Source organism: Pristiophorus japonicus, chromosome 15 (assembly GCF_044704955.1).
Source record: "Pristiophorus japonicus isolate sPriJap1 chromosome 15, sPriJap1.hap1, whole genome shotgun sequence".
Taxonomy (NCBI): Eukaryota; Metazoa; Chordata; class Chondrichthyes; family Pristiophoridae; genus Pristiophorus; species Pristiophorus japonicus.
The window spans coordinates 186,272,827-186,287,231 of record NC_091991.1 but is presented as its reverse complement, the minus strand read 5'-3'; the positions used below and the strand labels follow the sequence as shown (position 1 = coordinate 186,287,231).

General features: G+C 51.6%; 1 protein-coding gene across 4 annotated transcripts in view; it reads left to right on the top strand.

Annotated features, from left to right (window-relative positions):
* LOC139281327 (unconventional myosin-XV-like) overlaps positions 1-14,405 on the top strand; it is a 628,080-nt gene that overhangs the window by 425,336 nt on the left and 188,339 nt on the right. For all 4 annotated transcript variants that reach the window (XM_070901485.1, XM_070901486.1, XM_070901487.1 and 1 more), the window contains 3 exons: positions 10,025-10,155; positions 10,245-10,340; positions 12,491-12,726. In XM_070901485.1, the coding sequence (XP_070757586.1) occupies positions 10,025-10,155; positions 10,245-10,340; positions 12,491-12,726 (463 nt within the window). The remainder of the gene's footprint in view (positions 1-10,024; positions 10,156-10,244; positions 10,341-12,490; positions 12,727-14,405) is intronic.

Genomic DNA, 14,405 nt, shown 5'->3' with positions numbered 1-14,405 from the left:
GAATCAATTTTTAAGGATGTCATAGCAGTGCATTTGGAAAGAGGTGACATGATAGGTCCAAGTCAGCATGGATTTGTGACAGGGAAATCATGCTTGACAAATCTTCTGGAATTTTTTGAGGATGTTTCCAGTAGAGTGGACAAAGGAGAACCAGTTGATGTGGTATATTTGGACTTTCAGAAGGCTTTCGACAAGGTCCCACACAAGAGATTAATGTGCAAAGTTAAAGCACAGGGGATTGGGGGTAGTGTGCTGACATGGATTGAGAACTGGTTGTCAGACAGGAAGCAAAGAGTAGGAGTAAATGGGGACTTTTCAGAATGGCAGGCAGTGACTAGTGGGGTACCGCAAGGTTCTGTGCTGGGGCCCCAGCTGTTTACATTGTACATTACTGATTTAGACGAGGGGATTAAATGTAGTATCTCCAAATTTGCGGATGACACTAAGTTGGGTGGCAGTGTGAGCTGCGAGGAGGATGCTATGAGGCTGCAGAGCGACTTGGATAGGTTAGGTGAGTGGGCAAATGCATGGCAGATGAAGTATAATGTGGATAAATGTGAGGTTATCCACTTTGGTGGTAAAAACAGAGAGACAGACTATTATCTGAATGGTGACAGATTAGGAAAAGGGGAGGTGCAACGAGACCTGGGTGTCATGGTACATCAGTCATTGAAGGTTGGCATGCAGGTACAGCAGGCGGTTAAGAAAGCAAATGGCATGTTGGCCTTCATAGCGAGGGGATTTGAGTACAGGGGCAGGGAGGTGTTGCTACAGTTGTACAGGGCATTGGTGAGGCCACACCTGGAGTATTGTGTACAGTTTTGGTCTCCTAACCTGAGGAAGGACATTCTTGCTATTGAGGGAGTGCAGCGAAGGTTCACCAGACTGATTCCCGGGATGGCGGGACTGACCTACCAAGAAAGACTGGATCAACTGGGCTTGTATTCACTGGAGTTCAGAAGAATGAGAGGGGACCTCATAGAAACATATAAAATTCTTACGGGGTTAGACAGGTTAGATGCAGGAAGAATGTTCCCAATGTTGGGGAAGTCCAGAACCAGAGGTCACAGTCTAAGGATAAGGGGTAAGCCATTTAGGACCGAGATGCGGAGGAACTTCTTCACCCAGAGAGTGGTGAACCTGTGGAATTCTCTACCACAGAAAGTTGTTGAGGCCAATTCACTAAATATATTCAAAAAGGAGTTAGATGAGGTCCTTACTACTAGGGGGATCAAGGGGTATGGCGAGAAAGCAGGAATGGGGTACTGAAGTTGAATGTTCAGCCATGAACTCATTGAATGGCGGTGCAGGCTAGAAGGGCCGAATGGCCTACTCCTGCACCTATTTTCTATGTTTCTATGTTTCTATGTCCCTCTCCCAGCAACCAGGCCCCATAGAGTACGCACACCTCAATTTTGGGCGGCTTGATCGGAGGCGTTTCTATCCTCCCGAATCAAGGCATTTACAGCCCTGGCCTGTGCCTCCAATTGAGAGATAATCTCCTTTAAGTGAACTGTCATTGCCACCTCTTCGTGGAGCGCGGATCCCACGACGGTATTCTCGTCCCCCAGGGTTTTGCGCAGCTGATTCTTTAACCCATTTATCTGGAGGGCCAGCTGCATGTTATCCAAACTGTTTATGGTGGACGCCCCAGTGTTCAACCCCGTGAAAATGTCATTTAAAGTGCCACGCCTCTGCCTGCCCGGTTCGGCCCCATCCCACTGTTAATACAAGTGTGTCACTCTCACTCTGGAAGTGGCCACAGTGATCTCCGGGCAGGGGATGGAGGTCTCTCCGTAGGTAAAGTCTTTATGGTTGGAGTACTTGGTGGAGTTCGATCCCAACCACCCAGGCCATCTCCCCTCGTGGGAGTAGGTGACCCGGCCATCTGCCGCCGGAGTCCCTTCTCCTGTGGTCACTGTCGGCACTCTGCCCCCGGAGCATCCGAAAACTAGGGAGTCCTCGGTGTCCCCTCGGTGCCCGGTGCAGATCCTTAGCGATACCAGCATCACTAACAGCCAGTAGGGAGGTGTTGACATCTGAAAGGCAAGAAGAACATGGCCTTGCCTTGAGAGACCTCTCCAGGCCCGGCCCACGTAACATGTTCCAAACATAAAATGCTGTACCCAACCGTCACTGCCTTACCTAAACTCATATACTCACAACACAAAGTAACAAAACAGGAAGGGAAAATATATACACCGCCACCCGTCCCCGGGTGGCCAGGCTATATCCTGTCACTGTACAGGCGTCGTCGACCACTCGGCTGACCGTACCCTGGGGACCAGGATGCCCTCCGCTGAGGGGCTCGTATAGTCCCCCCTAATGGGTCCTGTGCTGCCCTCCAAGGCCCTCCCAAGCCCCGGATAATCGGTGGGAGACCCTTGCTAGCGCAACAGAGCACCCTCCCTGTTGTCTTTCACCTTCTCGGTCTGGGGCACTCTGTTAATCCTCCTTACTGTCGGTGCAGAGTCCCACGTTATGGGCTGCAATGCTATCTCCTCCACCTCTTGGGCTAGCCCCAGCTGATCCACCATGGGAGGTTCAGCTTCCCCTTGGACCTTGCTAATGGTAGAGCCTTTCTCCCTACTTCTGTTAGTGGGCTGGGAACCTCTACCCAGTGGTGGGATAGCCTTACAGGAGCAGTGAACCAGCCCTGGCTGTAGAGCTTAGGGGCCCGTTGCCTCCTCCGGAGCCTCCAAATCCACCAGGGCCTGTTCTTCCCCCAGTGCCTGATTCCCTTCCCTTGTTCGACCCCTCTGTTTTTTACCTCTTTTGGGGTCAAACAATTTACACTGATTAATGTGATACCACTTCACCCGGCGAGGCAATCGAACCACATAGACCACAGGGCTAGCCTTGTCGACGATGCTGTATGGTCCCATATACAGTGGTTCAAATACCCCGACCCGGGCGAAGCTTCTCACCATCACCTGGTCGCCCACCTCCCAATCATGGTGACTGTGGGGTTCCAGCAGCAGCCGATTGGCACGGTGCTGTTTACCCATGTTGTTGGCCGCCTGCCAGTGAATCTGTTGAAGCTGTTCAAACAGATTCCTGACAAACCGGTCCCGGTTCACCTCTCGAAGCTGCCCTTCGGTGAGAACCGGCGCCAACACATGCACTGGGGTTCTCATGATCCGGCCCGTCATCAGCTCATGGGGTGAGTACCCTGTGCTCTTTGACTGACTGGCCCGGATTCCCATGAGGACCAATGGTAAGACCTCCACCCACTTGTTCGGTGAGTCTCCCGTCTCCTTGCGCAGCCTTTCCTTTAGGGTCCGGTTCAGGCGTTCTACGGGGCCTGAGGACTGAGGGTTGTAGGCGACATGCCATTTGGCTCTTATCCCCAGCACCTTTAGGGTGGCCTGCATCACCTGGCCGGTGAAGTGGCTTCCCCGGTCGGACTCCATGATTTGAGGTAGACCCCACCGAGAGAACACCTCCCTCACCAGGATTTTTGCAGTCCCCACCGCGGTAGCTGTTCGACAAGGGAAGGCTTCCACCCACTTGGAAAACACATCCACCAGGACGAGGCAGTATTTATAACCTCCCTGGGCGGCCGGTAGGGGTCCGATGTAGTCGATCTGGATCGACTGCCATGGTCCCTCTACCCGCCTGACATGTCCCATAGACACCTTCCTTTTCTGAGGGTCTGGGTTGTTTGCAGCACAGACCAGACAGCCCGCACAGAAGTCGCGGACGTCTTCCCGGAGGCCTGGCCACCACCCTGCCTTTTCTACCCGTTGCCAGGTAGATTCCGGCCCAGGGTGTCCCGCACCTGGACCCTCATGGGCCAACTGAAGGAATTCCCTCCGGTGTTGTGGCGGCACTACCCATTTGTCCCCTTTAAACAACATGCCTTCCCGCACAGCCATATCTACAGCACTGTATGGGCCCTCCGCCTTTTCCTACCTTTTAATAGCAGCCAAGGCAGCCTTCAGGACCGGATCCTGCATCTGGACTACTTTAAGTGCGGGGCCGCAGCCGCCCCTACGCTCCCTTGTGTCCCTGGCTTGCTTCTTGCTGCTGCTATCCTGCCTGCCTCGTATGGGTCCCATGGGTGACCTGTGCGAGCACCTTCCCTTGCCAGCAGGTCTGCCTGCTGGTTACCTTCCCCCCGTGGCTCAGTTTTGGAGTGGGCCTTTACCTTATGGATATATACATCCCCGGTTTCTCCCACTGCAGCCACGATCTTTTCTAGCAGGGGTTTGGTCACAAGGGGCTTCCCATCCACAGAGGTGTACCCCCGGCGTGACCAAATCGCCAGATACTCTGTACACCAATTGCAAGTGAACATGCTGTCCGAGCAAATCGTGTATGGGGGAGGGAATTCCTCGGGGTGTGTGACCACATACATCACCGCCAAGAGTTCCGCCTGCTGGGCGCTCAGGGTGCATGGGAGTTTAAGAGCCAAGGCAATTCCTGCCTTGGGATCCCAAACTCCGCAGCCCGTGAGTCTTGTACCCGCGGACACTGAACTGGAGCCATCAACGTAGATCTCGCGGCCTGTGGGGTGTATCCCTGCCCGAAATCCAAAGTTAATGTCCCATACCCCCTCCACAGAGCATCGATGCGGCTGCCCTGGATAGATTAAATTTGCTGCGAGCCTAGGCTCGCAGAGGCCCTTGATCTTTAAAGTCATTTGGGAGAGGAGGAGGGTCCAGCGAGTGATTCTAGCACTGCTCACTGTCCCGTCCTTAATCCTCCCGTCCAACAGCATCTGCGTCGGGGTATGATGGGTGAGGAGTGTAATGGGGGATATTCCGGTAAAGATCTGAGCTCTCTTTACTGCCTAGTGGGTGGCAAGCAAGTGCCTCTCACAATTGGAGTATCCCTTTTCTCCCTCCGTGAGGACCCTGGAGGAGTACACCACTGGTCTCAGCTGACCGTTTCGCCCCTGGAGCAACACTGCACTTAAGCTGTCACCACTGGCTGCCACCTCCAGGAAGAATTCCTCCCCCCCATCAATTGCCCCGAGGGCTGGTGCTACCTGCAGGTCTCTCTTCAGACGGACAAATGCTGCCTCACAGCCCTTGTCCCATTCCCACTCGACCCCCTTATGTAGGAGTCTGAGCAGAGGGGCGGCAGTGGCTGCATAGTCCTCGATGAAGTCCCTACAGTAGCCAGTGATTCCCAGGAAAGACCTTACCCCGACACATCCCTAGGGACAGGGAGTTCTGCACTGCTTTTCTTCTAGCCTCATCAATGGCCCTTTCTCCTGCCCTTATCGTCAGGCCCAGGAATTTTACCTCTCCTAGACCTATCTGGGCTTTCTTGGGGTTAACTTTAAAACCCCCTTCCTTCAGTAAGACCAGCAGTTCGGCCAGCAGTGGACCGTGTTCCTCACTGCTGTCTGTGAACAACAACAACAGGTCGTCCACATACTGGACCAGCTGGTGTGGCTGGCTGAAGCCTTTTAAGCAGTTCGCCATGCATTGGTGAAAGATGCTGGGACTATTATGAAAGCCCTGTGGGAGGCAGCTCCAGGTATACTGCTGTTCCCGGAAGGTGAAGGCAAACTTGTACTGGTCTTCCCTCCGTACAGGGATAGACCAGAACCCGTTGGATATGTCCAACACTGTGAACGTGGTTGCGGATGCAGGGATTCCCCCGATCAGATCCGCAACCGCCGCTACTGTGGGGGCACAAGCTGGGATGTTTTTATTGAGCCCTCCAAGAATTGTCCGGTTTCCTAATCGGCCAAAGCGGGGAGTTGACATGGGTGGCTATGGGTCTCAAAACATATGGGTCTCTCGACAAGCGAGCTTAACGCTGTCTCCAAGTCTGCTTCTGCCTCTCGGGGAAAGCCATACTGCTTTTGCGGGTGGGACATGGGATCCCCATCTATTCTAACCTCCACTCCTGTGACTCTCCCACAATCGTGTTTATGGGTGGCAAATGCTGCAAGATTTGCTTGTACATAGGCCTGGTACTCAGCCGGGGTGTTACCGACCAGAACCTCCAGGTCGTAACCCCCTTTTGGCTTCATTGTACACAGAGTCCCTTTTCCCTGTTTCTTATCAATAACCATGACTTCTCCCTCTGCTCCCGTGCCCACTGTGCCCCATAGACAGTGATTCCTCAAGTTTACTAGGATCTGGCGAGCGATGATGAAATCAGCCCCCAAGATCCCTTTTCCCACCTGCTCCCAGTTCATCAGGACGCACTTCCATTGTGTTTGGAGTGCTCCTAAACGAACCGCGAGCGGGACTGAGAAAAACCCAGCCTTCTCATTACCTGTGAACCCAACTAGTTGATACGGCACCCCGTTTGATAGAGGTGAGGTTGTGGGGTCCTCTGAATGGACTATCATGCTGGAAGCACCAGTGTCCAAAAGGTAGGTACACAATACACCCTCAACCTCCATCTTGACCTAGGGTCGTCCCCAGGGGTCGTATTCTAGTGGGCACAGGTATGCAGGCTGGGTCTGGGCTAGTCACGGCCTCTGTACTGGCAGGGTTCTGGTGCTTCCCTGCCTGTTGCCGTGGCTACCTTCCCAGTCCCCTCCAGCGCTGTCCTCACTGCAGCTACTATCTGGTCCAGGGATGGTGAGGAGCTCGCTCCACTTCCCCCACTCTGGGCGGCTCCTGAAGGACTTCTCCCCCCATATCTCTTTACTGGGCTCCTGCAATCCCTTTTAAAATGCCCAGCTTTCCCGCACCCGTAGCACACTCCCTCCTCATCAATCGAGCGGCCACCCTCCTGGTGCCATTCCCTTTTGGGAATCGAGTTGGGTTTTACTTCATTTACCCGACCTTTGGAGGTTTTCTCCTCCTCCCCTCCTCCATTCCGTTGGACCAGTGCCAGTTGCCTGACCACTGCTTCCTCGGTGAGGTTGGGGTCCCGGGAATCGAACCACAGTTCTGCCCTGGCCTTGAGCCGGGGCAAGCAGTTTGCCACCAGCATCCTCAGCCAGCGGCCAGTCTGTACTGCGGAAAGATTCGCCCGGTCGAGGAGCTCCCCACAGGCTGCGTGGTATACCACCCACAGCCTGTCTGCAAACGCCTGCGGGGTTTCCCCTGCGAGCTGCCTTGTCCTTTCGACCCGTTCGAAAGGACTGCCGTCATCGAAGCCCATAGCCTCAAGGACGGCCCTCTGGACCTCAGTAAATGTACGCTGTCCCCTCCGGCATTCTGCCGGTAGGGCCTGGTACAATTTGCTGTCCAGAGAGAAGAGCAGCAGCTTGGCTGTCTCTCCCTCGTCACACCCATTAATTTCCCCGGCCTGCATCACCTCCATGAAGTGGATAGACGGGTCCCCACTGCGAGTGAGTTTGGCCAAATGGGCCACCATGGCCCTGAATGATTGAACTCCATGGGGAATAATAAAGTCGCTCTCCAGCGCTCCCCGACCTTGGCCACCTGCCTGTGGAGGACCGTACTTGCGCTGCCTGACCGGGCACATCCGCCCTGGTTCAGGATCTTTCTGCGCTGGTCCCTCTACCTCCGGCTGTCCCACCAAACCCGGTGCAGCAGACAGTGCCTGGTCTCCTGATCCAGCCTTTAACTGACCCTCGGCTGGAGCCTCACATCCCTGCTGCTGAGCGGGACACATTGGTCCTGCCCCCAGCCCTGGGTATGCTACTACCTGCGCGCCCCGCTCCTCCTGGTACCCCACCGGACAAACCACCGGTGCCTCAGGAGGTGGTCGGGTGTCTCTTGCCTTTGGATTCTCCTCTACCCCCCAATACTCTCCTTTGTCCCCTGTGGACCATCCGGGTCCTATTAGGGCGACCATCCCCTTTGCCTGGGATAGAGCGTGGGTGAAAGTTTTAATCCTCTCCTGGCAGGGACCGTGATCTGCAAACTCACTGCTACCTGCCACTTTATAGGCTGCCTGTGTGTCTTTTAATTTATTCTCCAGTTCCCACATTTTCTGGGTGTACCGAGAGTTCTGTTCCCGGAGGGACCCCTCACTACCCTTGGCCTCAGTGACCTGACACTGAAGATAGTCCCGGCTATTTCAGAGAGAGCTCCTCTGATTTCTGAAGACTCTGTTCCAAGTCCTTCACCCGCTGGTCGAGCTTTCGGACTTGGCGGGTAAGGCAGATAAGCCAGATGGCCTTTTCCACCCTGTGGTTGTGGTCCTTCCCTGCTGTCCACTGAGCAGCAGCATCCACTGGGCGCTCTGCCCGAGTGAGGGCTTGCCCCCAAGGTTTGGTGAGGTTCACCTTGCCAAAAATGTATGAGGAAATTCTCTCCTCCATTTTAGTTTCCTCTCTTATCACCTCATCTGTTATATTAACATCTCCTGTTTGCTTATGTCCTGCCGTGGTCACCATGTTCTGTAAGGGGTTCTCGGGGAGTGTTGTTGTGCCTTGGGTGTCTCTCTCTGGGCTTCTGCTCTCACAGCTTATGCCTGGCCTGTGAGGTACCCTGAGTGCTGCAAGAGCACCCCTGGAGAGACTGTGTCCACAGCTTATGAAGGGGGTTTTGAGACTCGTGCGTCCCCACAGCTTATGCCTAGCCTGTGAGGCACCTGTGAGTGTCAAACACTCCTAACCCCTTCTTCCCTAGCCTGTGACACACAGTTGAGCGTTTTCGAGGCGCTCCTAGCTTCCCTTACACGGTTCTGACATAAGACTCACGATCAGGAGATGTAATACAATAGAACTGAGACAAGGTGATTCCAAGAGGAACTTTAGGCTTCCAATTTATTTGACAAGGTGTATCTCAACAAACAGCAATACACCAACAAAACAATCCCCCTAAATCCCACTAAACGGACACAACGAAAATCTTTACACCAGTTTAGCAGTACAATGCCCAACCTCCCACCTTTCCTGGCCTAACTGAGTTGGGAGTTCTGGGGACCAGAGGTTATACTCACTACTGTGCCTTCCGCAGTCTGGTGGTTTGTTTCTTCTATCTTCGGTGTCTTCGGACACTGGTTTTCCTTCAGTGTCGAGGGTCTTGCTGGTTGTGGTTGTTGGATGACGAGGGCAGGGAACCACACACACTGCGTCAGAAACCCCTTTTTATAGCCAGATTATCCAGTCCGCCTCTCCTGCTGAAGTCGATTCTTCTCATTGGTGGACTTTGTGATTTTGAAAAATGCAGCAGTTTTAGATTATTGCGGGTTTTTTCCACTGATGTTAACCTACTCAAGGTTTGAGTGGGTGTTGATTGCGTTGGCCTCCTGTAGCCATTGTGTAGGTCCTTGGTTTGTTTTGGGTTCCCTAGTTTTCTGAAGGTCTGCATAATTTCCTTCCATAGTGTAAACATGGGGAAGACAATAGTCCGATAATGGCTGTGAGTCAGTCCCAGTTTTCGAGCAAGTGCTCTCCCATTGGCTTGAAAGCCCCATGCTTCGGGCTGACTCTGTCTCACCATTGGCCCTCCGGTGTCCTCCCCCGTCCAATCACTGCTCTGCCAAGGTCAAACTGTTATCGGTTTCAATTCACAGCACAGACCGATCCCACAGCCCTTTTCCTTCTGGGTAAAATGAGGGGGTTTTCGTCCTCCCCTACATACTTGATGAAAAAATTGCAGGGCTACGGGGAAAGGGCGGGGGAGGGGGAATGGCTGAGGTGCTCTTGCAGAGAGACGACGCGGGGTCGATGGGACGAACAGCGTCCTTCTGCGCAGTAACCGTTCTATGATTCTACTCTATGATTAAATTTTGCCTTAAATGCCACAAAAACTGTAATGTTGTACCACTTAACACGGAACACACGTGTATCCAGAGCTTTGAACACACACGACACCAGTGAAATTATCTGGGGAAAGGATTGTGTGTGTGTGCCCGGTGCAGTGAGATTGTAAGTGGGATATTTATAAGCATACTGGCAGTTTCAGTACAGAAAGTGCACAGATGAAATCTGTCTCATCTATTGCTGCTAATCGATGCTTTTACATCACTGTTTGCTTTCTACAAGTTGTGTTACTTTTCTACCTCGAGTGCATGAAATATTGACCCCATTTTCTCACCAAGAAATATATGTTGAATGTAGTGAGAAATCAGTAAGCCCCTTTTAGAGAGAAACCTGTTGCTGTCTGAATGTTATTTGTTTTTTTTGTAGCTGGGGAAGAAATCCACGGCGATTGCATTATCCAGATTGAAACTCCAAAGGTGCAGTCAGAGGAACAGCTAATAATGGCTCTTGACATCAACAACTACCCTTTCTCCAAATATGTACGAGCTCACTTCAAGGTGGGTTTTTATGTGATCCTGTGCTGGTTACAGGAGGGGAACAGAGGCTGTTTGTTACATTGCTGTACTTGGTGCCTTTTCTTGTGCAGAACCATTTATTCGGTATGTTGACTGCTCCACTGGATGAAGCACTCACCAAATCAGAAGAGGATCTGAAACAAGATGCTGTTACGATCTTCAAGCTGGTAAGGTTCATAGAACAGGACTTCCCGTTAACAAACTGTGGAGTGAGTGATGTAACTGCGATACACCAGCTGTAGCCCAGGGTGTGATTGAGCGGCCTACTCCCAGGCTCCTTGGCCTGGGCTGAGTCTCCCCTACTGTGCACTGTCCACTTGGTATTTTCTCACAAATGGCTACAGTGGAGATTCAGCAATGTGGGAGAGCGCAGGCTCTCCTGCAGCTCATTCTCATATCATGCTACCTGAACCCCTCGATTAGATTCCAGCCTGTAACTTGTTCCTGAACAGCCTTCAAAGGATATATGAACTGCATATAAAGGTTATAAATGTATCTCTCAGGTAAGCGGGATGAGTTTGGAAGGATTCCTACCTAGTTTCCATGTAAAAACAAAACTTAAAACTGCCCCATTCAGTATTAATTGACGCTAAATTGACAGCTCCCTCGAGAGGTGACGAGGCTAGCTGGAATGCGAAATGTGAACTTCAGAATGGTGCAGCTCTGGGACACTCCCCAAAGTTAGGAGGGAGTTAAAGCACATTGGTTGGGCAGAATAGCCCATGCCGTAAGTGATATGAGGGTGCTTGATGCTGACTCGCAGTCTCCAGCGGAAAATATTCATCCTTCAGCCAAGAGCACACAAAGAACAGACGCAGAGGTTGAGGCAAAACATGTTAGCACAGCTCCACCAGGTGGCCAGGTGTGGTACTGAGCCACACAGGTCCCAGCTTTAATTCCTGGGCTGTGTGAGATGACCTCAGCCAGAATGGTGATTGTTGGGTTTTAATTGGCCTGATTCTCCTGGAGTACAGAGGAGAAAGGTCAGTGGTCCCTTTGATTGCTAACCAACACAACCTGGAAGCTGCGTGTGGTGTGCGTGTTACTGTGTGCGCGTGTTGGTGTGCGAATGTCAGGATTGGACTCGGAAAGTCAAATAGTCTGCCAGATCATTGACTAGGCTCACGCATAATACAACAAAGGGACCTTGGAGTGCTTGCCCACAGATCCCTGGAAGTAGCAGGCCAGGTGGATAAGGTGGTTAAGAAGGCATACGGAATGCTTGCCTTTTTTGGCCAAGGCATAGAATATAAGAGCAGAGAGGTTATGCTTAAATTGTATAATACTTTGGTTGGGCCACAGCTGGAGTACTGCATGCAGTTCTGGTCGCCATATTATAGGAAGGACGTGATTGTACTAGAGAGGGTGCAGAGGAGATTTACCAGGATGCTGCCTGGAATGGAGAATCTTAGCTATGAAGACAGATTGGATAGGCTGGGTTTGTTCTCATTGGAACAGAGGAGGTTGAGAGGAGACCTCATCAAGGTGTACAAAATATTGAGGGGCCTGGACATAGTGGATAGTAAGGGTCTATTTCCATTGGTAGATGGGTCTATTACGAGGGGGCATAGTTTTAAGGTGGTTAGTGAAAGGTTTAGAGGGGATTTGAGGGGGGGGCTTCTTTACGCAGAGGGTTGTGGGGATCTGGAACTCGCTGCCTGGAAGAGTGGTGGTTGCAGAAACCCTCACCACTTTTAAGAGATAGTTGGATGGGCACTTAAAGTGCAGTAACCTGCAGGGTTACGGACCTAGAGCTGGTAATTGGGATTAGACTGGATGGCCTTTTGTTGGACGGTGCAGATATAACGATAAATACTGCAGGGAATAGAATACGGCCAGGATGATCTCCTGGACTAGTGTCAATCGCCTGGATGGGTCGGAGAGGAATTTTCCCAGATTTTTTTCCCTAAATTGGCCTGGGTTTTTATCTGGTTTTTTCCTCTCCCAGGAGATCACATGGCTCCGGTTGGGGTGGAGTGTAGAATATTTCAGTATAAGGCGTGTCGCAGTTGTGTGAGGCGGACTGGTTGGGCTGGGTGCTGTTTGCCTTTCCGCCATTGTTCATAGGTTTATATGTAACCTTCAGGGCTGCTGACCGAGGGCTGTGTGGCTCTTTGTCGGCCGGTGCGGACACGATGGGCCGAAATGGCCTCCTTCTGTGCTGTAACTTTCTATGTTTCTATCAAACTGTCCCCTGGGCTTAGTGATCAGAGGGTTGCAGTGCTCATTGGAGTCGAGAGGAAGGAGAGGAGAAAGTGAGGGGAGGGGAGGGAACTGCCAGTGGTTGAGGTAGCTGCTGACAATGTTTTTCTTACAGATACTGAGATTTATGGGCGATCCCCAACTCAATGGAGCTCAGGAAATCCTCTTTGGTGATTACATAGCCCAGATGGGGCTGGCTAATTCCAGTCTGCGAGATGAAATCTTCGCTCAAATAGCCAATCAGGTGTGGAGAAATGTCAATGAGAAGAATGCAGAAAGAGGCTGGCTCTTACTGGCTACGTGCCTCAGTTGTTTTGCCCCATCTTCCAAGATGGACAAGTACCTGCTGAAGTGAGTGTTGTGTGAGGCTGGCGGGGGTGGGGGGCGGAGGGCGCTGGGGGCGGGGGTTTGGGGCACCGGGGGGGGGGGGCACTGGCGAGTCCTCCCAACTACAGCTCATTTTGCCAGTTACAGTGGCATACAAATTGGCCAGAAATAGCAGCGAACCTGGGGACTGGGAGAAATTTAGAACTCAGCAGAGGAGGACAAAGGGTTTGATTGGGCAGGGAAAATGGAGTACGAGAAGAAGCTTGCAGGGAACATTAAGACGGATTGCAAAAGCTTCTGTAGATATGTAAAGAGAAAAAGGTTAGTAAAGACAAACGTAGGTCCCCTGCAGTCAGAATCAGGGGAAGTCATAACGGGGAACAAAGAAATGGCAGACCAATTGAACAAGTACTTTGGTTCGGTATTAGAAACATAGAAACATAGAAACATAGAAAATAGGTGCAGGAGTAGGCCATTCGGCCCTTCTAGCCTGCACCGCCATTCAATGAGTTCATGGCTGAACATGCAACTTCAGTACCCCATTCCTGCTTTCTCGCCATACCCCATGATCCCCTGAGTAGTAAGGACTCCATCTAACTCCTTTTTGAATATATTTAGTGAATTGGCCTCAACAACTTTCTGTGGTAGAGAATTCCACAGGTTCACCACTCTCTGGGTGAAGAAATTCCTCCTCATCTCGGTCCTAAATGGCTTACCCCTTATCCTTAGACTGTGTCCCCTGGTTCTGGACGTCCCCAACATTGGGAACATTCTTCCTGCATCTAACCTGTCCAACCCCATCAGAATTTTAAACGTTTCTATGAGGTCCCCTCTCATTCTTCTGAACTCCAGTGAATACAAGCCCAGTTGATCCAGTCTTTCTTGATAGGTCAGTCCCGCCATCCCGGGAATCAGTCTGGTGAACCTTCGCTGCACTCCCTCAATAGCAAGAATGTCCTTCCTCAAGTTAGGAGACCAAAACTGTACACAATACTCCAGGTGTGGCCTCACCAAGGCCCTGTACAACAGTAGCAACACCTCCCTGCCTCTGTACTCAAATCCCCTCGCTATGAAGGCCAACATGCCATTTGCTTTCTTAACCGCCTGCTGTACCTGCATGCTAACCTTCAATGACTGATGTACCATGACACCCAGGTCTCGTTGCACCTCCCCTTTTCCTAATCTGTCACCATTCAGATAATAGTCTGTCTCTCTGTTTTTACCACCAAAGTGGATAACCTCACATTTATCCACATTATACTTCATCTGCCATGCATTTGCCCACTCACCTAACCTATCCAACTCGCTCTGCAGCCTCATAGCATCCTCCTCGCAGCTCACACTGTCACCCAAGATGACACTTAGTGTCATCCGCAAATTTGGAGATACTACATTTAATCCCCTCGTCTAAATCATTAATATACAGTGTAGACAGCTGGGGCCCCAGCACAGAACCTTGCGGTACCCCACTAGTCACTGCCTGCCATTCTGAAAAGTCCCCATTTACTCCTACTCTTTGCTTCCTGTCTGACAACCAGTTCTCAATCCATGTTAGCACACTACCCCCAATCCCATGTGCTTTAACTTTGCACATTAATCTCTTGTGTGGGACTTTGTCGAAAGCCTTCTGAAAGTCCAAATATACCACATCAACTGGTTCTCCCTTGTCCACTCTACTGGAAACATCCTCAAAAAATTCCAGA